Below are 27,722 nucleotides of genomic sequence, written 5' to 3' on the forward strand. Positions count from 1 at the left end.
ATCATTGTATTCAAATTTATTTTCCATTTGCACTTTTATAATTTACAATATTGGTTGTCTCAATCACATGCTAAATTTGGACATTTGCATAATTAGTATAATTAATTAACTTAAAATCAACCGAGTGACACAAAATAAATCCAATTCAAAACCGATTAGGTTTTACTATCTGACTATTTCAATTTACATCAAGTAAAACTAGGCTAGTTCTAAAATCTAACAAACATAACTATGTTTGAGATTTTTTTTCTTTCTTTCTTTCTTGGGTCTAGTTGGACTTTTGCTAGGGCTCCTGCTCAAGTTAGGTTTGTTTACTATTATTTGGGCCCATGTAATGAAATGTACGACCCCATCCCCATATGACTAATTTATCCTCAAAAAGGAGATTTTGATAGACCGACAGAACAGCGCTGTCCGTGAAATCTCAAAATTTAAAAAAATTCCCACAACACGACACCGTTTCACGACCGCTCCCCTTTCAATTTCAGTCCACAGATATTAATCAAACGAATTATAGTACCGCTCCATATGACTTTAGCAGCCGTCTCTATCTTCAATGTTTTTGTGTTTGACACTTCCATCTCTCCCTCTCAAAAAGCCTAAATAAATAAATTAATAAAAAACAGAATCTGTCATTTCATTTCCTATCCTTTTTCCCACTCTTCTTTCCCGAGAAAATACTTTTTATTACAAACTCACCAAAATAGACCACAACACAAAAATAAATAAAGTCTCAAACACAGAGAGAGAGAGAGAGAGAATTTTTTTTTTTTTTTTTCAAAAGTACCAAGTACCAACCAAACCACACCAAACCCACCCCCTCTCTAGGGTTTCCGGAAATCTTAGCCGTTCCAAGGGGGGAGGGGGGAGGGGGAGGATCTGAAAAAAAATCCAATGGCGGCGCAAGGTCAGGTTACGATGGACCTTGTCGTAGTGGATGATATAATCAGACGGCTGACGGAGGTCCGATCAGCGAGACCGGGTAAGCAAGTTCAGCTATCGGAGAATGAGATCAAGCAGCTTTGTGGTGCTTCCAGAGACATCTTTCTTCAACAGCCTAATCTTCTCGAACTCTCTGCCCCTATCAAGATTTGCGGTATTGTCTTCTACTTCTACTACTACTGCTATTTTTTTTTTTTTAATTGAATTTTATAATGCAGTCTATTAACTTTTTAGAGCGAGTAGAGCCACTTTAAAGTTTGAATATAATTTGTTTATTAGTTTTTGCTATTTACCGACACAAGTGGGACCGTTTGAAGCTGAGTTAAAATAACACCAGTAAAAATAGTTAAAAAAAGACATGTATGAATGATAGAAAATCTTGGTTGTTGTAGGTAAATTAGCTGATAGGCTCTTAGATTAGGTTTTTTTTTTTTGTTTTTTGTTTTTTGTTTTGGCTTTTAGGAGTAAAGAAATATGTATGGATGGTGAATAATTTTTTTTATAGGTTTTGTAGTTCTTTCATTCTTCCATAAGAATGGGTGGAGGGTGAGATCGTGAGTTCAAAATCTACCAAGTGTGAGTAACTTACTGATAAGAAAAAAGAGGATTTTGAATGGGCTTTTTTGGCTTTGTGTTGTGTTGTCATATGGTGTGAATTGGCAGTGATCACTTTTGTGTGTGTTGATGCTTGGTACTGCTGTGCAACATGAATATATATCTTACTCTATGCTCAAGATAGTGCCATGTAAGAAGTAGAGCTTTAACTGAAAAGCTCTTTTGTGTTTTGAGTGTTTGGTAAACTTCACTGAATAGTACTTCTAAAGTTCTGGACTTATAAAGCATGAATAGTGAATTGGGGTTTTTTTTTCCCTAAAAACTTGCTAACACACAACTAGACGGGCTCATAGAATGTTTTTGGGGATGTTTGGTACGTGCACTTAAAAACTGAAAACATGTGTTTGAAAACATGTGTGGAAATACGCGTGGGTGAAAAAATTGTGGTTTGTCTACTACTCTACTTTCTTGTAGGAGATTATGATTATTTCCATGAGTTGAACAACCTTGATAATCTAACATCTTAATAAGTATGTTGGAAATTGGGTGACGAAGGACCATGGACCTTTGTCTTGTTTGTATTTTTTGGGGTAGGGGGTGCAAGGGCTTCATAAGTCATTAGAGTCCATGTCTATTGACTTAATTGTTCAGTTTTTTTCTTCTCTTAGTTTAGTCTCTTGATTGTTTTCTGTGGTGTTCTGTTTTGTGCTTTGCTGTGTTCATACTCATGAACACATTGTATGTTTCTTTTTCCATTTTCATCAATAATAATTCTTATATTACCTATCAAAAAAACGAGTCCATGTCTATTGACACCTCATCTAATGTGGCCATGTTTATTAATGAGTTTCTGAAGGAACTTTGGTGAACGGCAGCATGGATGCTTAGGTAGTAAGCCGTTGTGAAAAGAGATCCTTGTTATGCTGTGGTTGTCAACAATAGAAGGATTAGGACAAGCTGATTCCTTTATCAGAATTTAACCCTCTTTTTTTACTTATCAAAAAAAAAAAAAATTATCCCTATTTAACTTAATGAGTAGAGCGGGGTTTGGGCTATATTTGACATTTTTAACAAATCCAAGAGGACTAAGAGTTATTTTGGCGCACATCTTCTTCTTTTAAGATCAATGTATAGGTTGAAGTTGTGGGTTCAAAACCACACGAGGGTGCCATTTTTAAAAAAAGGACTAATCTGCTCTAGAGCTCATGCTCAAGAGGCAATTATGATTATTCATTTTAATGACATAACTGTCCTAATTTTGTGGATTTGAATCATACCTTGTGAATTTCTTCTTTCTATTTTCAGGTGACATTCATGGACAATACAGTGATTTATTAAGGCTTTTGAATATGGGGGTTTTCCTCCTAATGCAAATTATCTATTTTTAGGGGACTATGTGGATCGTGGCAAGCAGAGTTTGGAAACAATATGCCTCTTGCTTGCCTATAAGATTAAATATCCAGAGAATTTCTTTCTTCTAAGAGGAAATCATGAATGTGCTTCTATTAATCGGATATATGGATTTTATGATGAATGTAAGCGGCGATTCAATGTGAGACTTTGGAAAGCCTTTACAGACTGTTTTAACTGCCTTCCTGTAGCAGCTCTTATAGATGACAAAATATTGTGCATGCATGGTGGCCTTTCACCCGATCTGACAAACTTGGATCAAATGAAATTAAGTCGTCCAACTGCTGTTCCGGACACTGGGTTGCTGTGTGATTTGCTCTGGTCTGATCCTGGTAGAGATGTTAAAGGATGGGGAATGAATGACAGAGGAGTCTCATACACCTTTGGGCCTGATAAGGTGACAGAGTTCTTAACAAAGCATGATTTGGACCTTGTCTGTCGTGCCCATCAGGTCACTGACTTTGCTCTTCTTCTTCCCCCCACCCCCCCCCCCCCCCCGTTTTTTTAAATAATAATTTCCCTCCTGTTCTGCTCATTCTGGAGTTTGGATACCTGAATAATTATCTTTGGTATAGGTTGTGGAGGATGGGTATGAATTCTTTGCTGACAGGCAACTTGTTACGATATTTTCCGCCCCAACTACTGTGGTGAATTTGATAATGCTGGTGCAATGATGATTGTAGATGAAGATTTGATGTGCTCTTTCCAGATTCTTAAGCCAGCAGAGAAAAAACAAAGTTCATGATGTCAAACAAAATGTGATGGTAGCTATATACTGCTCCTTCATCTTAACCAAGGTCAGTCTTATTTATTGCTTCCTTCCCTTATTTACTAATAATGATGTGTGTTGCACACCTCCAGGCATAGGAGCATGAGGATGTGTGGGCGTGTGTCTCAATTGTATAAATTATATTTTACATTTGTTATCTTGTTATTTCTCATGCAGAAGAGTTGGAGGCTTTTTTTTTTTTTTTTTGGTGGTGGTGTGGTTGGGGGAATCAAGTTGGTTGGTTAACTTACAAATACTTTAGTATCCATCTAAAGCCCTGAAAATATCAAACAGTGGGTACAGAGTTGTTATTAAGAGAAAGTGTCTTTTCTCAGTTTGATTTCTTATAAAGAGAGATTTTTGAGAAAACATAGTTATCAAATATTGTCTCCTTCTTGTGTTATTGTTTTTGTTTCAATGTCTGTTTAATCTTAATCTGTACATAAATAAACACAAAGGTTTTGTTAGTTAAAGCAGGGATTGTGTGTATCGGCGTTGTGCTACAATAAGTGCACTATGTTTCCGAAAGAGTTCCCTGCAACATTGATCTGGGGAAGGTGGGCAGTTGTGTTTCATCTTAACCATTGATATTATCAACAATCATCTTCCCCACATTGTTTTTTATTCTTTCTACAGTATTTATAAAAAAAATTACTATTTCTTTCTTGTTTCTGTTCAATTTCAACCTTTTTTATTGCCACTTTAAATTATAGAATGTATCTTTGTTTGAAAGTAAAATTGTTTGGATGGGGCAAGACAAGTTGGGTGGCTAATACCACATAATGTACTTTGTTTATGAGTCATTGAGAAAACAACTGAGTGTGCAGGACAAATAACTTTCTTGAACTTGGAAATTAATCTTACCTGACCCATACCTTTTATGAGTTTTGATGAACCCTTAGTTGATTGACAACACTGGTACAATCATTAGCATCAATAATCTCATCTTTGAGTCAAAACACATAGGGGAAAGAGCCATTTGATATGATTATGTGTACTGTTGGTACTGGTTATGGTCTCTGAGATGTTGATCTGCATTCTAAATACATTATACGTGTGACTTGTATCTTATTGCTTGTTGTCTCTCTGCATTTAGTAAATTAAAGGTTCAACAGTCAAACATTCAATAATCACATCAAATCTGTTTCTCAACTATTGCCACATCTCCTTCATTTATCTGTTTATTCATTTTCATGCAGAGGTCTTCCTCTTTTTTCATGGTGAATTGGCTGAAATTGAAGATTTCCAGTATCGTAGATTCCCTCTAACTCAAGGAGATGCAAGTGCCATCTGTTGTGCTATAACAAGTCATGTGAGTTGGGGAGGAGGAAGTTAGGTCTTGGGACTAGTGTGGAGGGCACAAGGCGGGAATTTTTTATTTTGCTGGTTTACCTTTCTCATTACCTCATCATCTGTGACTGACACAATGTGTACATATATTTGATTGGGTAATTCATAGTTGTGCTTTCCATTGTGGGCAACAGAAATTGTCTCATTTACATTTCGCACGGGGTTTGCTGAACCATTGTGAGCTGTTTATCTCAAATATTTTAGGTTTTTTTTTTCTTGTTTAAAAATATTTTAGGCTTATTTTGATGTTGAAGAGGTAGTAATATGTGAGTGGTGGCTGTTTATTATTGTATTCCAAAGTGTGATTTTTATTTATGGACGTGGTCTTGTCGGCCATCCATGATTGTTGCCACTTGGGTGTGAGTGCCACCTGGTTAATCTCTCTCATGTTGGCATTTTGATTTTGCTGCAGCAGGAATGTTGTGATTCTTGCCATTTTGGTCTGGCTGAGCATTGCCAAAGGCAGCTCTTATACACAATATTCCCAGTTCTAGTTCTGTCAATCATCTAATTTCAAAGCAGCTTTATGCCTTTGCTATGCTTCAACCAGATCAGCTACGACGGGCCAGGTCTAGCGAATGTTATAGAGCTGGTATTTTTGTATTATGATCCAACATGAGTGACACTATTTTTAGCTTAAAGCACATTTTCAGTCATAGGGTTTCGGGTTATATTTTATTATTTTTTAAGAATTGACTGATAAGTGAAATAAATTATTTTCGTTAAGACATATCACTCATATAATATGATTTTATTTCTGTCATTAATTTAGCTGTTAACTTTGTCAGATAAGTGTCACCCATTAGAACATGTTTTCCGTGATATCAAGTATCATTAGATTATTAACGAAAATGGATAACATGTGCAATATGTAAATAAAATAAAATATAAAGGTTAAAATAAAAATTTTGTAATGTTATGAACCAAAATAATAATAAAAAATTCCTTCTCAAAAGAGAAAAAAAAAAAAAGAAAAGAAAATCCTTTGTAAAGCAAAGTATTGAGCAAATGATGCCAAAAAGACATGACAAGACGTCTCCATTCTGAAGCGAATGGTCCAGGGCTATTGCTTAGAGAAGAAAAATAATAGTTATGATTTTTTTTACACTATTTGTTTTCCAATTTTCTTTCAGGAAGATTATATATTTTCAATAAAGTCACCTGTGTAATTTTAAAATTTAGTGGGAAAATATTATTACCAATTTTGTTTTTAATGAAAGCATTATTATTATTATCAATTTCAATTAACGAAATGAGATCCACAAAGCTTAGATTTGGCAACGAATCCCATCATAGTTCAATACCACTTTCATAAATCCAATTCCAAAAATGAAAAAACACACTTTTTTACTTTTTTCGTAGATAGTAATTTTTACTAAAGCAGATTGAAAATTTTGAAAGGAAATGCATTTTAAGGCAAATATTAACACGCAAAAGTGGTAAATTAAGCAAAAGATCATTTTATTGTTTGCAACCGATGACTAGGCCCAAGTTTGTTGTCAACATTATGATTACAATTTTCCTTTTCAAAAACCAAAAAAAAAAGAAAAAAAAGAAAAGAAAAAGATAAAAGGAAAGCTGGGCTCCTTAAGCATAAAGGCGCTCTCTCATTTTAAATTTTCGTCCCAACGGCCCAACCTCTCTCTCTCTTTCTCTCTCATGTAGGGTTTCTCAGGGAAAACCAAATCCCAAAAAAAAAAAACGAAAAGATGTTTGAAAAAACGAAACGAAGGAAATTCCATTTCCATTGAATTTGAATTATAATCAAAATAAAATGCGTTGATTTACTATTTCTATTGCTGAATTGATTTTCCTGGGAAAATTTTAGAGTTAGGTGGTGCTTTTTATTTTAGTAAAGTTCGCGGAGAAAGCGTAAAAGAGAGAAAAAGAAAAGAAAAAAAGGAAACGATGAATTTATCGGATCCAGCAATGGCGTTATTGGCGGCAAGCGGAGGAGACACTGTGAAGCTCTTCGATGTTTCGGTGAAAGCCGGCGATCCTTGCGCTTTGACCTACACTCCCTCTCCTGGTTGCTTAGTGAATTCAGTCAAGTGGAACCACACCAGTCAGTCTCTCTCTCTCTCTCTCTCTCTCTCTCTCTCTCTTTTGAAATTGCATTTCATCGATGATTGATTTGTTAGGGTTTGTTTGGTGGCTGAGAAAATGGATGGAAGTGTTTTTTGAGTTTTGAGAATTTGTTTTTAGGTTTACTATTAAGTGGTGGCGGAGAGAAAAATTAGAGCTATGAGTTGTTTGATCAATTTTGGTGGTATGTGATTGTTTGCAGATTTGGTTGTGGCGAGTGCTGGAGATGATAAGAAGATCTCGTTGTGGCGTAAGAATGGGCAGAGCTTGGGGACTATTCCGGTGGCCGGAGCTGATAGTGGAGACAACATTGAGGTAATTCTAGTGTTTTCGGTGAAGTAGTAGACTCTTGCAGTGTTAAAATGCTGAAGATATTATTAGGTTAAGAATTGCTGTTCCATTCAGTTTGCTTTCTGCTTGGGATTGGGATATATAGGAATAGGACTAGTATTCAAATGCACATTGCGTGTGTTAGGAGATATGTGTATGTGTATGCGTATATGTTTGTGTTTGAATAAGTTGAATTATGCTTGATAATAAAAGGTAAAAGCTGTTCAATTATTGATGTAAAACTTCTGAACTAAAATGCTGTAGATACTAGTAGGTTCAGAATTGGAGGTCCATTCAGTTTGATTTGTGCTTGGGATATATAGGACTAGTATTCAAGAGCATGTGCAAGTAGATATGTGGATGTGTATATGTTTGTGTTTGAATAAGTTGAAATATGCTTGAGAATGAAATGTAGTAGCTGTTCAATTGTCAATGTAAATTTTATGACCTAAGATAAATAATTAAGATTTGAAAACCAGACATGAAGGATATTTTTTTCAAGAAATAGTGTGGAGTGATTGGATACCTTGCATAGCGTTGGTGTTATTAAGGGTTCTAGGTTCATTTAACTGATGAGGTCTCTTGGAAGAGCAATTAAGAATGTTTGTATCTCCCATGTGTGTGTATTTTAAATGAGAATGTTAAGATGGTTAAATAGATGTACAGGGAAAGATAGGATTTGAAATGAGAAAAATTGCTTTAAAATAGGGAGGTCCCTATTGATGAAAAGATGAAGGAGAGTCGCTTGAGATAGTCTGGTCATGTTTAGAGGATAGCAATTAGTGCACCACTAAGAAAGAGTGAGTTGATTAAAGTTAGGGGAGCAAAAAAAGGTAGAGGAAGACCTACAATAAGATGATTAGAAGTAGTAAAAAGGACATGTCAATTAAGAATATAATACCTGTCAATTAAAATAACATAGAGTATGACTTAAGATAGAATAGAATGGCAGAAAAGAATGCATGTAGCCGACCTTGACTAGTATGTTAAAGATTCTTAGCTAATGTCAACATTTTGGGACTAAGGCTTGGTTGTTGTTGTGATGTGTGTGCATACAAGGTCTAGACGTTGAAAAATTAAATCCTCGACAAAACTTCTGAAAATTTCATTCAGGAAATGAAACAAAAGGAATTTATAGAAACTCCATCAATCCTTTATTCAATAACCAAAAATGTAAGCAACTTATGTTATACTTGTGGGTGGGGACCTCCATGCTTTCTGGAATTAAAGTAGACACATGAAGCTTTTGTATATGTAAGACTGCCGTGTATAATTTCTAGGATGAGTGTTACAAGATGGTTTGATGGATGAATCAACTAATGTAGCACCTGGTGGAGAGAAATTAGGGTGCTGAACTCTTGTATCATTATAGAAGATGATCTATTGATTGTGATCTGTGTGTGTTTATGTGTGTCTATGTGTATGTTTCCTTTTGTATTTGCTTGTATGTGGTGAAAATCTTATTGATTTGCACCCATACAAGAATCATTCACTGTGGTGAGTCCTTGATGGTCATCATTGAAACTTAATCTGTACACCCAAGATAATGAATTTTCTTGGTTTAGTTTTATGGTTGTGGTTGATTATTATTATTATAATTATTTTTTATATAATTTTGCAGGAGTCTATAACGGCTATCAGCTTCAGCAATAAGGTATCCAGATACATATGTTCTGGTGGAAGTGGTCAAGTTGTAAGAATATGGGATTTGCAGAGGAAACGATGTATTAAATGGCTGAGAGGTCATACCAATACAATAACGGGTGCAATATACAACTGCAAGGATGAACACTTGGCTTCTATAAGTCTTAGTGGGGATCTCATACTTCACAACCTTGCATCAGGTGCCAGGGCTGCTGAACTCAAGGATCCCAATGAACAGGTTCTTTGATTTGTTGCATCTTGGTGCTGTTGTTCAGGTGTTTATGGTTTTGAGTTCTGGTTTTCAAGCTAATTGTTTGTGTTTGGGATTGTAAGATCAGGTATTGAGAGTGCTTGATTATTCCCGGATTAGCCGACACCTTTTGGTTACTGCTGGTGATGATGGGACCGTACATTTATGGGATACGACAGGTCGCAATCCAAAGGTTTGCAGTATGTTACTGATTCATGTTTAAAACAACAAAAACTCAGTATCACTGAGCAAGTTGTATGCTTCTTTAAAATTTTGTATTCAATAAACTGAATAAAGTCATAGTTATGCTGCTGCTTTGATTCCCAAAAATCCCTGTTTTAACTGTTATTGCACTGCATTTTCTGTGCCTTTTTTAGATGAATGGCATTATGGTTTACTGCACATATTTGCAGAGCAACATCTAGATATATAAAGAAATTACTAGCTTCCTTGGCAGATATTTTTAAACATTTTTTCTAGCAATTAAAAACAAAACCTGTGGAGCCCACTAAAAAAAAATAGGCTCACTGTTTTGAAAATTCATCTTCAAATCATGTCCCAGAAACAGTGTGCAGATGAGTTTTTCAAGAACCTTTTCTTATCGATGAGAAACAATCTGAACCAATCAGGAAAGAAAACAAAAGGTTGGAAGTGGTGAATGATTCCATCATAGTGGAATGATGTTCTACGTTATTTAAAAGAGAGAATATTTTATAACTTTTTTCTTCTTTCCATTAGTTTTGTGATTAAATTAGGTTTGCAAATGATGCCATAGCCATTAATTGGACCCTCTTTCTTTTTCTTTTTGCAGGTTTCTTGGTTGAAGCAGCACTCGGCTCCAACAGCTGGTGTTAGCTTTTCACCGTCCAATGATAAGGTTTCATTTTTATGGCCCTGTTATGTTTATATATATATATATGAATGTAGTTTTGTTTTATGCCATGAAATTGTGAATATTTTTTCAGGGTCAGAATATCTGTCTATATAGTTAAGCATTCTGCCATACCATATTTTTTCTCATGACAGATAATTGCTAGTGCTGGTCTGGATAAAAAGTTATACACGTATGACTCAGGGTCTAGAAGGCCCTCATCTTGCATTCCCTATGAGGCACCTTTCTCGTCATTGGCTTTTAGAGATGATGGCTGGACTCTTGCAGCTGGAACAAGTAATGGTCGGGTGGTGTTCTATGATGTCCGTGGAAAACCACAGCCCTTTGTAGTTCTCCATGCTTATAGTAGTTCAGAGGTACATTTCCTTTCCTCATTTATTGTGTCTTCATTTCTGGTTTTCACAAGTTGTCATGTTCTTGCAATTTTTTCTATATAAGCACATTATGTTGCTTTCTGCTGACAAGTTTCTTTTCTGTTCAGAGTAGCTTTTGTCCAACATTGGCTTAGTGTACTAAAATTCTTCTTTTCTCTGTAACGCTGTTTTTAGGAAGTTTATATCTAGTCTTGTAAATGTTTGAAAAGTTTTTATAAGGCCCTTCCAAGTTCCCAATCACCTATTGTGCCTGTCATCATCATGACATAGTCAGGTGATAAAGGGGAGATAAACGTCCAATAAACTGCTTCTATTAAAGAGGCATGATTCATGCACAATTACCATTTTGAGATTTTCCACCAATGTTTTGTCATTTGTAGTTGTAAGGAAAATAAATAGAACTCATAATTTTGATAATTTAAAAGATTGAAATTGAAACTTTATGGTAAATTATACTGCTTAATTGAGTTACATTTTCATCTCATACAGCTCCTTTAGAGCCATAAATACATCATGGGACTGTACCATTTTTCAGCTTCTTAGCTTTGCTTTGTAAATTTTTTGGAGTCTTTGTGTTCATCATCATGAACATGAAGTGTTTTTAATTTCAATATATAAGGACCAAGTCTGTATTATTTATTTTGATTTGTAGGAGTGATTGTGTTCTTACTTTTAGACCATGGTGATGCTTTACACCTTTTTATCTTCATTCATAGTTGATCTCCTAAAGCTCTATGCATACAAATAATTTGTTTAAATCATTAAATGTCAGAAATGAAGATCCAGCATGCTGTTCTATTTTAAATCCAATTGAACAAGAGTCCAAATCTTCTATCCCACTTTTCCTGCTCCACTTTATACTCCACCAATAAATACNAATATAAAAGGCAGTCTATTGTAATTCATGATGTACAATGTTGGGACTAAAGATATTTGTTCAATGAGTCCAAATCTTCTATCCCACTTTTCCTGCTCCACTTTATACTCCACCAATAAATACTTGCCACATGTTCATCTAATTAATTAAATACTATTATTAATTAATAATTGTAGTATTAATAAGTCAATAATGATAGTATTTAATTAATTAGGTAAACACATGACAAGTATTTATTGGTGGAGTATAGAGTGGAGCAGGAAAAGTAAGACAGAAGATTTGGACTCATTGAACAATATCTTTAGTCCCAACATTGGTACATCATGAATTACAATAGACTGCCTTTTATATTCATAAATTTATTTGATGTCGTGCTTAGGCTTTTGAGAGGTAGGGAATTATGCACATCCTACTTATGCTGTACTTCATAATCATAAGCAGATGTGTAATGCCTTTTAATTCAAAGTAAACTAATTGGAAGCTAATGTTAGGTAAAACTATTATAGTTATATAGACCTATGGCGGACTATCCCACATTGTGTGTTATGGTGTCTTTGGCGGGAAAGGAATAGTAGATGCTTTGAGGGAACGGAACGGTCGATACTTGAGATTAAATCTCTCCTCCTCCACTCTTGTTTTGCTTGGTGTTCTGTTTTCTCTTCTTTTTCTTGCTTTAATCTTTTTGTTATGCTTGATCATTGTAATTTTCGATCTTGATGTATCCCTTTCCATGTACACTCCCAGTGTACTTGGGGCTTTTGATTTATGAAATTTCGTTATTTATCCCAAAAAATAAAAGTTTATGATAGGAATGCATTTCCCAGGAAAATTGTATCCACTTGGTCGGTGGCCATTCAAGAGTTTTGCCTCTAAGAAACAAGAAAAGGGGTGTTTTCCTTTTTAAATTGTTCACATCAATGACATAAATTATTCAGTTCAGAGATTTGTGCTTCATAAACCTTAATGTTCTTAATCTTCATTTATAGTTTATACTAATCATTTCAAGTGTTTTTCAGGCTGTTACAAGTTTATGCTGGCAGAGATCAAAACATGTTATCGTAAATGAAAGTAATTGCACTACTGAGACTGCTCTTGTAGGAAATGCTGTTGAAGACTCAATTCTTATGCCTGACCCACTTCCTTCTGTGACTTCATCGAGCCTTTCTCTATCTACAGTAGTATCCAGTTCTCGAAATTTGGGCCGATTGGGTGCCTCCATGGAAGCATCTTCACTTACAGCATCCAGCAGTGCATTTGCATCTAGCACACTCCATACATCTACCATAGAGGAAACACCACATCGAAGCCATTTAAGGGCAGGTGGTACATTGGCAAGATTACAAGCTCCTCGTTCTAGTTATAACTTCAAGGATGATATGGAAGTGTTTTCCCCTCTTGTGGATGTTCAGCCAATAACACCCTCACTTGACAAGCTGTGGGATGACCATGAAGGAACCAAGAAGGATCATCTACTTGTAGATAAGAGGCCTCCATCACTGTTGTTTCCTTCATCCACCAGGAGATTCCCTATTGCAGATGATAGTGGCAATGACCATCCAATATTTGATTGGAAATCCAGCTCAACTTCCAAACAGGTCTGATACTCCTTTTAGCTTAGTTCCATTGGATGACTGCACTGCACGAACACCTATAGAAAAACTGGCACTTCCTCCTCCCATAATAATGGGATGGAGGGTGATGTCATGGGTTCAAGACCCCCCATTAGGTCTGTAGCTTACTAATAAAAATCCTCCCATAATAATGGGATGGAGGGTGATGTCATGGGTTCAAGACTCCCCATTAGGTCTGTAGCTTACTAATAAAAATCCTCTGCACTGCACAAGATAGTAAAAATATATTGAACTTTTGAATTTTAATGTAGAGTTTGAAGCATGAATCTTGATGTACATGCTCATGCCCTTTAATTTTATACTGTCTCTTTCATCAGCGCTTATCATTACAAACTTGTGTGAAGTAAAGAAATTATTTTTGTTAAAAAAAGCTTTATGCTTTGGACTGTGAATTAAATTCACTAAGATCACTTTGTTCAGTTGTCTCTTATTCTGCAATGCCCTAAAACTTAAAAGCCTTTCAGAGGAGAGTTGTAAGATTTTGTCTGCATTATTAACTGGTTTTGGTTTCTACTTTCCTGCTTTTGAGTAAACAATTGAAATTCCTATGAGTATGATTTTTGGACAATAATCTCATTTGACAAATGTTGAACCATGAAACTGTAAAGTGATACTTAATTAAATATAGAGGCTATCTATTTTTTCTTTTCATTTCCAGGATTTCTCATATATTCTTTTGCTGAGTTTAATTTTCCCAATAAACTTGTTTTGCCATAGGTATTGCCGTATTGCCTCAATAAACTTGTGTTATGAGCACATCCTGTTTTTTGAGTGGTTCCAAACTACATGCACTGTTGATTTAAATTCTGTTATAGACTTTATTGTTTTTGTCTCTTTTTGTATGTTGTGATTAGAGCTTGTAATCTTTTAGGATTATTTTGTGAATACATACTGTGTGCATTAAGTATCTCCTCTTTCTCAATCAAATTTGGTTACTTATGAAAAAAATGAAGGACCTTGGTCTGTGCAAATCCTCTATGCATCTGTAAATTGAATATATTTAATGGTGATTTTTCTTTTATCACTTTGTGCAGGATGACACCCGATCTTCCTTTACAATTTTGGGTTCAACTCCTAGTCCAAATGCACTGTTGATTTAAATTCTGTTATAGACTTTATTGTTTTTGTCTCTTTTTGTATGTTGTGATTAGAGCTTGTAATCTTTTAGGATTATTTTGTGAATACATACTGTGTGCATTAAGTATCTCCTCTTTCTCAATCAAATTTGGTTACTTATGAAAAAAATGAAGGACCTTGGTCTGTGCAAATCCTCTATGCATCTGTAAATTGAATATATTTAATGGTGATTTTTCTTTTATCACTTTGTGCAGGATGACACCCGATCTTCCTTTACAATTTTGGGTTCAACTCCTAGTCCATCTTCAAAAAGTGAAGACTCCTCTATCACTCCTCCGGAAGCTTGGGGTGGTGAGAGATTGTCTGATAAATATACTCACCTACGTCAGCCAGTTCCTTTGCCATCTCGTTTTGGGACCTTGGCCTCTGGCAGCCAGTCATCAGGAGGGTCAATGTTTAGTGGATTACAAGATCTGTCCTCGTCAACAAGTCAGACGAGTATTAGCTCCTTGACAAACTCAAACTTTGGTTATGCGAATTTTCGCGCCAAAGATGTCTCTTCAAATCAGGAGACATCATTTGGATTTCCAGAACACTTAACCTCTAGTTCCACATCTCTGTCCCTTGGTACAAAAGGCATCACCGGACAGACTAACCTTGATTTGCCAGGGCCAGCATCTTCAACCCTGCCTCGAAGATATTCTACTTACGCAGAGAGAATAAGCACAGCGTCTTCCTTCAGTGACGGCACATCTCTTTCAGTAGTTTCTCCAAAATTGAAGAAAACAGGAGCTGAAACCAGGGAAGAACTTTTGAATAACTTGTTGGCAAAATCCGATACAGTGGCTGCTTCAGAACCAGGAATTCTTCCATCAATGAATGTATGAATTTCATATGCATTAGATAAATGTTTGTTTATGCTTTTATAGAAGAGTGCAAGCATCGACTGATTGTCTATATGCTTTTGTTTTCCTAATCTCTTCACCGTTGTGGTTTGCATAAAGAAACTGTGACCTGTGGGTCTCAGTTGATATGGGTGGTGTTGATTGTGTGCTGTCATTAAAAGTGCAAAATGGTGCTGACAAACATCACAAACATTTATGAAAGTAGTTTTGTTTCTGCTTTTATTAGATTATGGTGGTTCATTGATTTGCAATTTGTGTGATAGGGAGTAATCTCACAACCCCAAAAGGCCCAGCAACCAGATGCACAGCAGGGATCCTCCTTTACACTACAGCTTTTTCAACGCACTCTTGATGAAACTCTTGATTCCTTTCAGAAATCCATACACGAAGATATGAGGAACCTTCATATTGAAATTCTAAGACAATTTCATATGCAGGAGGTAAACACGGTATTAACTTCTTGGTTTCCTTGGTTTTTTGTTCTTTCCTCAAATTAATTTCTGGAATTATTGGGCAGATGGAAATGTCAAGTGTAATGAGCTCAATTTTGGAAAACCAAGCGGAATTAATGAAAGAAGTTAAATCACTCCGGAAAGAAAACCAGCAGCTCCGGCAATTGCTGTAAGCATGGGCGAAGATTGCATTATTTGTGGTTTTTATTTTCCCTTAATTCTTTTGGAAGTATTCGGGGTCTGTCTGTTGTTTCATCTCCATAATTCACCCTCCAGTTGTGGCCTTTTGTTTTAGTGGTGTACTAGGATTGCTATTCTCAGCAATAGTAGTGAAGTGGAATTGTGGCGTCAGTAAAAAAGGAAAAGGAAGTGGAAAAAAAAAAAATCAAAAGAAAATAGGGAAAATTTGCTTGCATTTTTGAGCTAGGGTTTCTGAAGATGTACAGAGATGTATATTTCAGCTAACGAATAGAAGCACTTGAATGGCTTCTATCAAGATTATGTGATATTAGTTTTAGTTGGTATGAAGATTTTTATTCTTTTTTAGTGGAAGATATGAAGGCTTTGAATAGAAATAGTGAGCTCTCATTTGGTTCTGTCAAATTTGATTGTTGAATTATAAATCAAACTCTTAATATGATCGAGCCTCTTAATTAAATCACATTTTGATTGGCGTTTGAACATTTAAGTAGATGGTGTTGGCTGTTGTAAATTAAAAAAAATAAATGAAGCTACTCATTTGCTTATTGTGTCTCTGCACTGCCTAACACGTTTTAGCTCAAAAGGAAATATGATTCTCCTTGAGAAAGTGGGTTGATATCAGGAAAAGAAATTGGTAGTTGCTTCAGAAGGTAAGACTTTGTTTCCAGTTTCCACAAGTAGCTTATACACAAAAAAAATGATCATTCAGAAATTTTTATTTCTTCATTAAATGTTGGCTGATATTACAAAGGGGCAAGTTGGCAACTAGTGCCCTTATTTTGAAAATCGAGGCATTGAAGGTATGTGCCTCACTTTATAATAATCCTTCCCTTCAATTCCGTCTATGATTGAAGCCTGTTTTTGAATGTCCTACTGACCCTAATTTTGACAAAATGCTGTTCTTTGGAGGAGTTCCCAGCTGTGCAGGTGTGAATAGAGGAGGTTCTAATGGGATCAAAATGCATTGTTACCCCCTACATAAACTATCTGAACCATCTAAAAGTTGCAAATACCTTCTTTTACATTTCATTCAAATTGATATTGGTAAGTTAGCACGTTAATCATGTGGCTATTAAAAAGCAAATTTGATCCCGTTAATTTTCACTCTTGTAATCCCGTTTACAAGTGAATTTATTTTTAAGAACCCCAGAAATAAGTTATATTTCTTTTTTACCTGCCACAAACAGATGGAGGAAATACCCCCTAATCTATTACCAGATGGGTGAGGCATGCTTGTTTCTTCCCTCTTTTTTTTATTAACACTGGATGAGTTGCCTTCAGCAATTTTAATTTGGACGAGGTTCCTAGAATTCTACGGACCCAATATCTGGAATTTCCTTTTTCTCTAGCACAGCGTAATCAGCTGATTTTCTGGAGGTAGTGAAATAACGTGTGCATTGGGCGTATTGCCCTCATAAATTACATTATTTTAAGAAAAGGAAAATTTACTTAATTTTTTAAAACTACAAGATGTTTCCATTAGCAAATAGTAACCAAAAGATACAGCCCTGAAAAAATAAGGCATTAGAGAACTTTATCAGAGGAAGAGAAGGGGCATCATCTCTCATGCCCAAAGAATGCTGACATAAAGAGCTAGCAGTTCCAAGTTACAACAACACAGCATGCGGTAGAAGCACAGTAACAGGCACTAGAAATCACAGAGGCCATGCATACTCTTCCGCCCAGGCATCATGAAATACTTGAACATTTGTAGACTTCAAGTGGTCCTGCTATTCACTTCTTGGCTAATTTCAACACATCGCCCACAAGATGTATAGAACCAGTCACAAGGACCTGATGAATCAATTAAACGAAAATCAAAAGACAGTCAAACAAATGGAGTAAGATAATTCCAATTTACAAGGATGTTATATTACCATAACAAGTTGCAAACTTATGGATTTCCAATGATACCCAAGTCAAGCGGCTATAGATAGAACAGCACACTTATGGTGTAATTCATTGAAATCTGGGGTTCCAACTCTTAGAAATTACCCATCGCAAGTGTAGCAACTAGCAAGTTGATGTAAGCCAGTCTTGAGATCAGATTACTGATGCTCTAGGTCAAGGAGATAATTTAAATTGGGTAACCATGGTTTTCAAATGGCTACTGCATACATAGCCCATTCAAGTAACATTCTTAAAATTGCACAAGCACTATCAATAATTCAGTTAAAACTTTTTTTTTAAAAAAAATAGTCAAATGGAGATAGCCGGAAATTTACATATAGATTCAAGAATTGTCTGAAAAGTTATGTTTGGTGACAGGCTTATAGGAGCATAGAAAGCATTCCACAATTGATATGCATGTGTATATTCCAGAATTGCAACAATATAGCTGTGTTTGGATTGCGTCTGGTGCGGACGCGTTTTGCGTTTCAGGCCTTTTTTTTTTTGGACCAGCGCCTGGTGCACTGTTCATGGGACATGAACAGTGCAAATAGGCAAATAAACTGTGTTTTTTTTTTAGTGTGAACAGTAACTGAAAATTATTTTTTTATTGTTTTCAGTTTTCAGCAAAATAAGCGTTATTCAAATGCACGCTATATATATTCAAGAATTGTCTGAAAAGTTATGTTCGGTGACAGGCTTATATGAGCATAGAAAGCATTCCACAATTGTTATGCATATTGTATATTCCAGAATTGCAACAATAGAGAGGAACCAACTATGACCATGTGCATCCAAACAGGTTATATAATATTAAACATGCAGTGTTCTCCAACAAGAAAAAAGCACTACCTGAAAACGAATAGATTGGTTCTGTTGGACGTAGTCTCTGAGCCATTTAATAGCTATTGGGAGAGAAGAAAATACTGCACTGTTCGCACAATTTTTAACGCACAGTTCTGTATCATCTTTTACTTCTTCACAAACAGCATCCATGCTCTGGGCATCAACTCCTATTAAAGCCAAACCGAGTTATTCAAGCTGTCTTTTGTGTACTCTAGTATATACGATGTATTCAAAGACAAATATAACTGGATAGAGATTGCCTCATATCTATAGATGTATTAAGTTTTGCAGAGCTTCCATATTATGCAATCCAATAATGAATATTTCAACCCATTTCTAAAAATGAGTTAGCTCACCAAAAAGTTAAGGTAACACATTAATTCATTAAAAGACAAAAGGGAGCTATAAAACCTGTAATATAATAAGAATATGTACAATGTATTCGGTCAATACCTTTGTTACCCTGAACGAGGTTTTCCCATACTCTTTGAATGGTAAACTGCCATGACAAATCAACTTGAGAATCAGTGGATGATAAAGCATGGGATCCAACTTTATGATAAACCGATATATTTGGTACAAGGAGCGCCTTCTTGAAGTGGACACCTAAAATTTCAAGCAAATATTTGTTAATATTCCAAGATATCAAACAGATTTCTTTAATTAAAATTTTTCTCGATATATCCCATCAACATTAAAGGAAATATTTTTCTTATTCTGGTTTTTGAGCATTCGATATTCAGCAGAAATTGCATGGTTCAAATTCTTATGTATTTACTTTACAATCACCTGGGTAAATGCCTTAGCACTTTATCCAAGCCATACTATTCCATTACTAGGTCATTATGTTCTACAAAATTGTTATATCTAAAGATGGTTCTTGATTGAGTACTTACCATGACTGGCACATGTTTTCAACAGGCGCGGAAGAAGTAGCTGAGGATCTCGCACTGACATACAATTAAACAAGAGTATCTGCACGCATTTCTCAACAACTTTAGCTCAACACCACCAAAAGTGCAATAAAACATAATAAAAGTTTAATTTTTATTACCCCTTTTTTTTTTTTTTTTTTTTGTGTGTTCTTAGTAAAAGGGCCCCAATATGATTAATAAATTTCAATAAAGCATTCATTCCATTCTACCTGGAATTGCTTATGTGGATTTCATTCCCATAACATCTAAATTCAAATTCAAAACACAAACTGTAAAGTTGGAATCAGGGCCTTCAAAATCATCCATAAATAAGGCTCCAATTCCAAGGCAACCAAATGCACCACAAGTGTTTTTTCAAGTACAATAATAACTTTTTTTTTTCAAAAAAATGCACTCAGATAAGTACACACATAGATAAAATGCACAAAAGTGCAGAGATAAGTGTGGATGTGAATACATTATAAGGCTTTTGGTGAGGGCAACATTAGTTTCTGGTTTAAAAATTGGATGGAAGATAATGTCACACTTGATCTGGACAAAACATTTCTTTGCCTTTGCCAGATTTAGATGTATGAAAACAATCATGAATACATCAAAAGCTCTTGAGAAAATTAACATTCTCATTTGGAAAGGTTTTCAATGGTAATTAATATTCAACTCAATTACAAAGGTTTTCCTAATGGTTTTTCCCCTCATCTGGCATCGATATTTACAGAAGAGATGTCCTAATTATCTGATAAAAAAAAGACTACATTTGCATGATGTAATGATTTTTTGCCATCAATTGCACAGATAACATTTAGAGAAATAGAAGGATTTTCTTATATGCCAAATGTGTCTGCCTCCTGATGCACACTCTTAATCACAGAAAGATGAAAAAGAACCTGATCCAGCCACTATGGTAACATAACTAGAGATGCAACAATTAGATTTTAGTCTGGGCATGCATCCTTCGGAACAAAATCTCTGTCTACATGACATGCTATGTTGAGATGAGTAGCAGATTGGGTTATCAGATACCATAAAAATATCAAATTTTCTAAATCTCTCTTCATGGAATGAACAAAATGACATACTTAGTGAGGGACTAGATCCAGTGAGTAGCAGTGAACTCAGCTATACCATTACCAATCGGTGCCAATAGCCACAGTGGTTTACTGTTTGCCAATGAAGCATGTGACTTAACCAAGCACTTAACTCATCATTTCTTTCTTTAATGGTAATTTTCCTTAAATTGCAGCTTAGGTTTATTTAGCATCAGATAATAAATAATGAAACACAGCTTTCATTATAGCATTATTTCACACTGCAGTTTGCACCTTATCTGTCAAAACATATATTAGGTAGCAAATTTAAATCAACTACATAGCCGGTGCCCGTGGCGTTTTACCTCAACCTGATTTTAAGTTCTACTTTTCCACATATGTTTTTCCAAGTGAATATTTAAATAATAGGGACTTGACAGGGTTCAATAGTTCTGTGATCTACCTGTGTAGAGTTCTTCCCGGATCTTCCCCCAGAGTCCCTCTGTATCAATTCGTTTGAAGATCTAGTACATCCTGTGGCTGATAGTTCAAGGTCTGTTGCTGGCCGTCTTCTTTAATGGCAAGAGAAAACCACCTTGCACATACTTCCATGCTTTCAGGACTATGGGCTCCATCCAAGTAGAACACCAGATCTCCTGAACGTTCAATGTCAATATGTTGATCGGGACAATCTGAGCCCGTCCTTGCAAACTGGCTGTGTTAGCCCTTTGATGAATTGCTCTGGCAAAGAGCTCTGCCCCCAGAAGATTTAAAAATAAATAAATAAATAAAATTTGACAATTTACAGGCTGGATATGAGAATTCTCATGTTAATTCTTACATTTTGTTGTAGATTGGCCACTTCAAGATGGCCAGTTCTCTGAAGCCAAGTGGAGCATAGTGCCACAGCGAGACCTGCATTTAGAAATTGATGCTCACCTTCAAGCCCAAGTTTTACACCATTTAGTAAGTTGGCATCTAGCGGTGGCACCACTTGAAGATGTACCTGGAAGTAGTACAATATTCTCAGCTCGTTAGGGATACAACCTTTTCTATCTTTCCCTTTTGGTATAATAACTTGATTTATTGGGACCCATCAGGATGCAACCTAGTGGTTGGAGGCTTGGGATGAGCTGTAGTCTTAGAATCTTGAATTTGATTCTCACTAGGAGTTCCCTTGGATTACCTGATACAAGATTCTGGAGGGTGGGTTCGTGTAGCCGTGGTTTACTCCCCAAGGGTGAGTCCAAAGGCCCTACCTTGGTGAGGTTCCACGTCATCAAAAAATTTATTGGGGCAACCAAGACACTGGATTTATAAATGGTATAATGCACTTACTCACCTCATAAAGAATCTCACACAATGAGATGCTCTTGAAAAAATGAATGTTGGAGCCATGGAAGGGTTTTCTCTCAATAAAAGACAGGTCTCAGTTCTGATCAACTGTTTATCAGTTACCAATTTTTGGCAGTCCATATAGATCTACTTTAAGAATATCAGGACTTTGACACAATATAAACCATTTTGGCTGAGAAACAAAGAATCCCAACAAAAGTTTAACAAATTTTCAGTAATGTCAGTACTTTATCTTCTTCTTCTTTTTGGGTGGAATTAACTAGTAGGAAATGCCATTACTTCATCAAGCTTAGAAACGTTAAAAAGGAAAAAAAAATGTTCAGAAAATTTGTTGCAACACTTCAACCCGATTGTTTGACAACTCATAAGAATCTCATTAATAGACCAATTTTACATTTTTTTTTTAATACCCAATATATTTCATTAAACTTGTGGCTTCACTAATACATCAATCACTATAGTCTTGAGCCTAGTTCATAGTCATGCACATTCCAACTGTATGGGAAACAAAACTAACTGATGAAATAACTATGCAACTTACATCCATGAGAAGCCTTCTCTTCAAGTACACGCATTGCTTCATCAGGTTGAGAGACAGTAAAGGCTGGAACACCATGCTGCAAGAGGACAGACAAGTATGAAAAAGACTAATGGATGTGATTGAAATGTGTCACACACAAAAAGCAGCTCCATTAGGCACATGCTCTTCAAATACTAAAGAACACCTTGAAGATGCCAGCCTTCTCCCCAGCAATTTCTCCAATTGTATTTCCTGTGTAAGGTGCCCAGCATAGAAAATAAAGCACTTAGCATATTAGAGCTAAGAACTCTTGAAACACCAGTTTTAAGCGTATGTTTACAATTATTTTTGTACAACATGAATCCTACACAAACATATTATTACCTATGTTCTGCATAAGCACCTAGAAGACTAAATAAAAAATAAAAAATAAAAGAGGAAGAAGAAAACTCTGGTCCAAAACAAGTTTTGTTATCACTGTGCCATTGTTTAAGTTATCAGCCTTCAGGCCTACAATTGACATTCTTCCAGTACATCCCTGCAAAATGTTATAGCCACAGATTGCACACAGAGTTTGACCCAAAAACTCATTCAAAAAAACTAAAATAAAATCTTATATAGACAAATAGCATCTTATTTTGAAAGATATTTCCAGAGTTTTATGCGAACAACTACATTCACTAGTTGGGACCACAGTGCAGGTAACAATGAAGGAATATAATGGAGTATTAGTATATTTTGCCAATTACTACAAAGATATTAACCAGTACTGAAGAAATATGTAAATATATTGAAATCATACAGTCACATATTGCAAATCACAGCTCAACACAAAAAAGTTAGCTTTTTTGTTGTTGTTGTTGTTGTTTTTTTTTTTTTTTTTTTTTTTTTTTTTTTTTTTTTTTTTTGTATATATTTCTTTGTTACTCCATGCTCCTTGCATGAAGTAGCCTTGTTTAATAAAATTTTTCTTACTTATCAAATATATAGATATATAAATATATCTACTCATACATTTGTTGCAACAGCTCCACATTATATAGCACAAGCAATTACCTAGGTTACAGAATTAGAACACTAACCAAGAATCTCCATGTGGTCATAGCCAAGGGAAGATATACCACATACAATAGGTGCCTGAACCTGAAATGTTATAGCATCAATTCTCAGGTTATCCTTGATGTTAGCGTTATAGAAAATGTCAACAAGTAACCACGTTCAAGGTGAATTTAATGCATAGGCATTTTACTCAATCAACTTTTCCACATACCACATTTGTTGAGTCAAACCTTCCACCTAATCCAACTTCCAAGATAGCAACATCTACCTGCATAGATAATTACACTAAAGGGAATGTTTCTGATTCCAGTTCTCTAATGGTAACAAAGTCCGTGAATAGGGAAATCCATGCATAAAAAAACACTGTACAGAGAAATTGAAAGATGATTCAAATCAAACCTGCTCCGCTGTAAATATCTTGAAGGCAAGTAAGGTAATAAAGCGGAAGAAAGTAGGCATTGGTACATCATCATTAGTATTTTCCTACATACCAACAAACAGAGAAGCCACCAGAATTAAGAATTTTAGGCAAATTTATCATACAAAAAATGTTAAACAAACAGAATCACAAACATTTTTTGTTCAGTTATACAAAATTGCAACAAATAAAACAATAAAATTAAAATTAATATACTTCTTCTCTCCATCGGAACTTAAATTTGTGACAGTGATATGACTGCAAGGAATGGCAGCTGAGATTAAGCTCACAATGGAGAATACAAATCCTCTATCCCACTTTTTGTGTTCTCCACTAATTACAACTTGCCATTAATTCTTTTACTTTTCTTATAAAATTACTAAAGTTTAAAATTGAAAAAAATCAGAAACATGGCATACCATAATTGATGGAGCATAAAGTTGAACTATTCCACAATGGATAGGTTCAGCCATCCTAAGGCAATATGTACGTGTGTATGTATTTATACACACACACAAAAGCAAACCCAATCGCCAACCAAAACAGCCTATTCAGCTCACATTGGTCAGAGAATTGCTACTGCACTTAATTCAACAGACTTATTGGAGCAGGCTTCACAAGTCTTCTTTTACTTGATCTCTATCTAGCCATGTACTACATCCTTCAATTGATTTTGACATCCAAATAACCACCAAAATTATATATCTGGTGCTTTGCAGTACCACTAAGACTTATGATATCCCATGCCAACAATCTTCATTTTGTTTATGTTAGACACTTATACCAGCCTGCCACTTGGAATCATCTCACAGGATTTTATCTGCAATTATTCATTGATCTGCCACAAAATGCAGCTGCAGGAGTGTCTAAATTGCATTGAGTAGCCAAACAATCATTAAGAAGCCAAAAATTATTAATTTTGATCTCTGATTGGCAGTTTGTATGTTTTATTAAATTCCAGCTTCAACAACATCTCATTGAAATAGACTGCTTGCATGATCAAGCATTTACTTATTGTATACAAGAATTTGCATTAGTGGTGCAGCTAAAATGATTGTGTAAAGTTTCTTAGTTAAAAGAACATAGGGAGAGAATGAAAATATTTAATTTATCACTAGCAAATATCCTCTATATTACTCCCATCAGTAACTACACAAATAATTTACAGTATACCATGTCCAAAGATAGAGTTTAAGGAAGAATTCAAAGGGAGGCCATTTATGGGCACAAACATACCTTTAGTCTATCATAACACCACCAGAAATATGCTAAAAATTTCTCTTCACATATGTCCACGCTGCGGCAGTCAACCAGAACAAGAAATATTAGCTATAGAAACTAAAGTTATGGTGCAAACGTCAACAGGAAAACAAGAGAGGGAGGTGGGGGATGAGAAAAGGCACTAGGGGTAAACAGCATAGTATACTTAGTGTTTTGGGAGGCATAAGGCTCTAGGATATCTAGGAGGTCCAAAATTTTCTGAAGGAGAATGAAAGCAAAACAACTTGGAAGAATGAATGACTAAATAACAGGAATGAACCATCAGTTTTGTTTAAGATAAAACAGAGCATGGAATGTAGTCTAATGTACCATGAGAACCCGAAATCATATAATTTACTAGTATAAGCACACAGTTAAGATATTAGACAGGTAATAACAGTGCTTCAAACGGAAACTTGATTCCAAGAAAGAGAAGAAACCGAATTATTAATCTTCACCAGTTAACTTATGTATATAAGAGATCACATATCTATTTAGGAATTAAAAAAAAAAAAAAAAAAACTCACCCGTTCAAACGAAATCTTTCTCGAATATCAATGAGGTGAGGAGACGTGAAAAGCCCAGTGTGGAAGCCACAATTACGTAATATGGCTTCTGTGAAGGTGCATGTGGATCCCTTTCAGGCCCCAAACAACAAAGATTAATCAGTGTGATAGCATATTCAAACAAACTTAACTAGTAGAATTAATCTCTACATAAATTTCTGCTACAAATTCGGTTTAATCAATAAGAGTAAAGCAGGAGGTAAACGCAACCATTAATTAAAATCACAAAGAGACAACAACAATAAAGCCTTAGTCCCAAAATTATGGTGTCGGCTATGGATTCTTAACAAACTAATCAGAACCGGCCACAAAACCTAATTTGATCTCTTTAAATATGAAAAACTAGTACCTATTCTAATGCAATACAAACTTCGTTCTCGCACATTTCGAATTCGTAAGTTAAAAATAAGTGTGAAAGTAGCTAAAGGCTAATTATCACAGTTCTCTAACCGCAATAATCATTGAGGAACACACAGCAATAATGCTAAATCGAATAACAAAGAAAAAAATATATACAGAGAATTCTACAAAAAAAAAATGTATAAAGAGAAATCAGCAAAATACAATTTCGTAGAGTACCTTTCCCTTAGTTCCAGCCACGTGAATAATCTTCAACTTTGAAATCGGCTCCTCCAAATCCAGAATCTACACACACACACACACACACACACACACACACACCAAAGAAAAAAACTACAAAATTTCATACAATTATAACCAAAAATTAAGAACAGAACGTATTTGAAATTAATAAAAAAAAAAATCCAAAAACCAAAGGAGATTGAAGAAATTGCCTTAATGTAATCGAAGAGGAGGTCGAAGCGATCGCCCTTGATGCTGGGATCTGCACGACTGCGTTTCGTAATCAAAGAGGATAAAGCATCCAAAACCTCTTCGTACGGAGTCACTGAAGCTTTCTGAGAGCCTTTTGCTGCATACAAAAAGAGCCATGGATTTCAAATCCTATTCTTATATAAAGCAATCTACTATGTGTGTGTATCAGATAGAGATAGAGATAGAGAGTGGGGTCAATACCTTGGTCCATAGTGGTTTTTATTAGCTAAAACCTGAATTCAACAGAGAGTGAGTGAGTTATGAGTTAAGAGCTGAATTCAACGTAGAGAGTGGGTTATATATAGAGTGAGGTGAAGATTCATATGAGAAAGAGATTGGGTTCGGAGGGTCGAAAAACGAACAGGAACAACGGCATTGGTTGGAAACTTACAGTATTTGAATATTTTAATTTTCCCTTAATTTTTTTTCACTTTTATCCTTTTCCTACCAATAGTAGTACGGCGTCGTTTAAATTCCTTTGAAACTCAACTTTGGTATTATTCTTTTGTTGGGTCGGTGTTTTGCTTATTGAGGGTAAGTTATTTAACTTATTTTTATTACTATTTATGGGTCATATTATACTTTTTGGTACTATTTATGTATCCTACTATACTATTTTAACTACTTTTTAGCTTTATCTACAGTACTTTCAGTAAAAAGTTTTCAATTTCAGCTAAATAAGCTGTTCTCAAATGGACCCTAGAGTCTAGAATTTTCGACACTGTAAAAAAGCCTGGGCTTGCTACTATACTATTTCAGTTACTTTTTAGCTTTATCTACAGTACTTTCAGTAAAAAGTTTTTAATTTCAATTAAATAAACTGTTCTCAAATGGACCCTGGAGTCTAGAATTTTCAACACTGTAAACAAGCTTGGGCTTGCAATTTTTCTTGGACTTGCAATTTTTGCCTGATTTTCAGGCCCAATTATCATTCTAATCTATGTTTGAATTTTGGTTTCTAGAGGTACAAATAGTACTAAAATATGTTCATTTCAAGCTTAATTATCATTATCAGTATATCCATAAAAAATATCATTAAAAAAGCGGGAGCTGTTATAAAATAGTATAAAGTTGATGATTCAAATCTTGATTAAATATCATGGGAATCAGTTGAGCCTGGGTTGTTCCACTAAACCTTCCAATCTTTTCATTAAAATCTTAGCCTTTTTACCACCCTCATATCTTTTTCTTGATTAGAAATCACAGGTTCATTAGCATCATGTATTGGAACATTAGTGAAACTAGCTTGCACAACTCTATCGTTGTTAA

At 35.2% G+C, this 27,722-nt stretch overlaps 3 protein-coding genes and 1 non-coding gene across 4 annotated transcripts; 3 read left to right on the forward strand and 1 right to left on the reverse strand.

Annotated features, from left to right (window-relative positions):
- Positions 1-784: 784 nt before the first annotated feature.
- On the forward strand, positions 785-5,318 carry LOC111995972 (serine/threonine-protein phosphatase PP1 isozyme 4). Its single transcript, XM_065768766.1, is given in 6 exon segments — positions 785-1,096; positions 2,803-2,835; positions 2,838-3,358; positions 3,483-3,537; positions 3,540-3,704; positions 4,876-5,318. Coding segments are annotated over 5 exon segments (924 nt in total). The 5' UTR covers positions 785-894; the 3' UTR covers positions 3,653-3,704; positions 4,876-5,318.
- On the forward strand, positions 4,147-4,293 carry LOC111995983 (small nucleolar RNA snoR135). Its single transcript, XR_002881174.1, has one exon. It is a non-coding gene; the product is annotated as a small nucleolar RNA snoR135 (small nucleolar RNA).
- A 1,289-nt stretch (positions 5,319-6,607) lies between the features above and the next one.
- Positions 6,608-16,204, forward strand: LOC111995974 (protein NEDD1). The gene is made up of 10 exons (XM_065768769.1): positions 6,608-7,091; positions 7,314-7,426; positions 9,063-9,323; positions 9,424-9,528; positions 10,147-10,212; positions 10,362-10,583; positions 12,495-13,073; positions 14,441-15,067; positions 15,355-15,531; positions 15,609-16,204. The coding sequence occupies exons 1-10, from the start codon at positions 6,935-6,937 to the stop codon at positions 15,714-15,716; spliced, it is 2,415 nt and encodes an 804-aa protein (XP_065624841.1). The 5' UTR covers positions 6,608-6,934; the 3' UTR covers positions 15,717-16,204.
- A 926-nt stretch (positions 16,205-17,130) lies between these two features.
- Positions 17,131-26,854, reverse strand: LOC111997419 (folylpolyglutamate synthase). The gene is given in 19 exon segments (XM_065768771.1): positions 17,131-17,538; positions 18,487-18,647; positions 18,934-19,086; positions 19,377-19,455; positions 20,904-20,971; positions 20,974-21,126; positions 21,129-21,161; positions 21,164-21,194; positions 21,282-21,465; positions 22,334-22,413; positions 22,522-22,568; positions 23,399-23,459; positions 23,587-23,643; positions 23,775-23,858; positions 25,030-25,090; positions 25,581-25,690; positions 26,199-26,264; positions 26,414-26,550; positions 26,655-26,854. Coding segments are annotated over 19 exon segments (1,635 nt in total). The 5' UTR covers positions 26,665-26,854; the 3' UTR covers positions 17,131-17,478.
- Positions 26,855-27,722: the final 868 nt, after the last annotated feature.

The sequence above is a fragment of the Quercus suber genome, unplaced genomic scaffold, assembly GCF_002906115.3.
Source record: "Quercus suber isolate HL8 unplaced genomic scaffold, Cork oak 2.0 scaffold_994, whole genome shotgun sequence".
Classification (NCBI taxonomy): domain Eukaryota; kingdom Viridiplantae; phylum Streptophyta; class Magnoliopsida; order Fagales; family Fagaceae; genus Quercus; species Quercus suber.

Bases quoted from the DNA above. Each gene is read 5' to 3' on its own strand.
- LOC111995974 (XM_065768769.1), top strand. From the start codon at position 6,935: ATGAATTTATCGGATCCAGCAATGGCGTTATTGGCGGCAAGCGGAGGA. The intron at 7,092-7,313 runs GTCAGTCTCTCT...GATTGTTTGCAG, and splicing joins AGTCAAGTGGAACCACACCA to ATTTGGTTGTGGCGAGTGCT. The intron at 10,213-10,361 runs GTTTCATTTTTA...TTCTCATGACAG, and splicing joins TTTCACCGTCCAATGATAAG to ATAATTGCTAGTGCTGGTCT.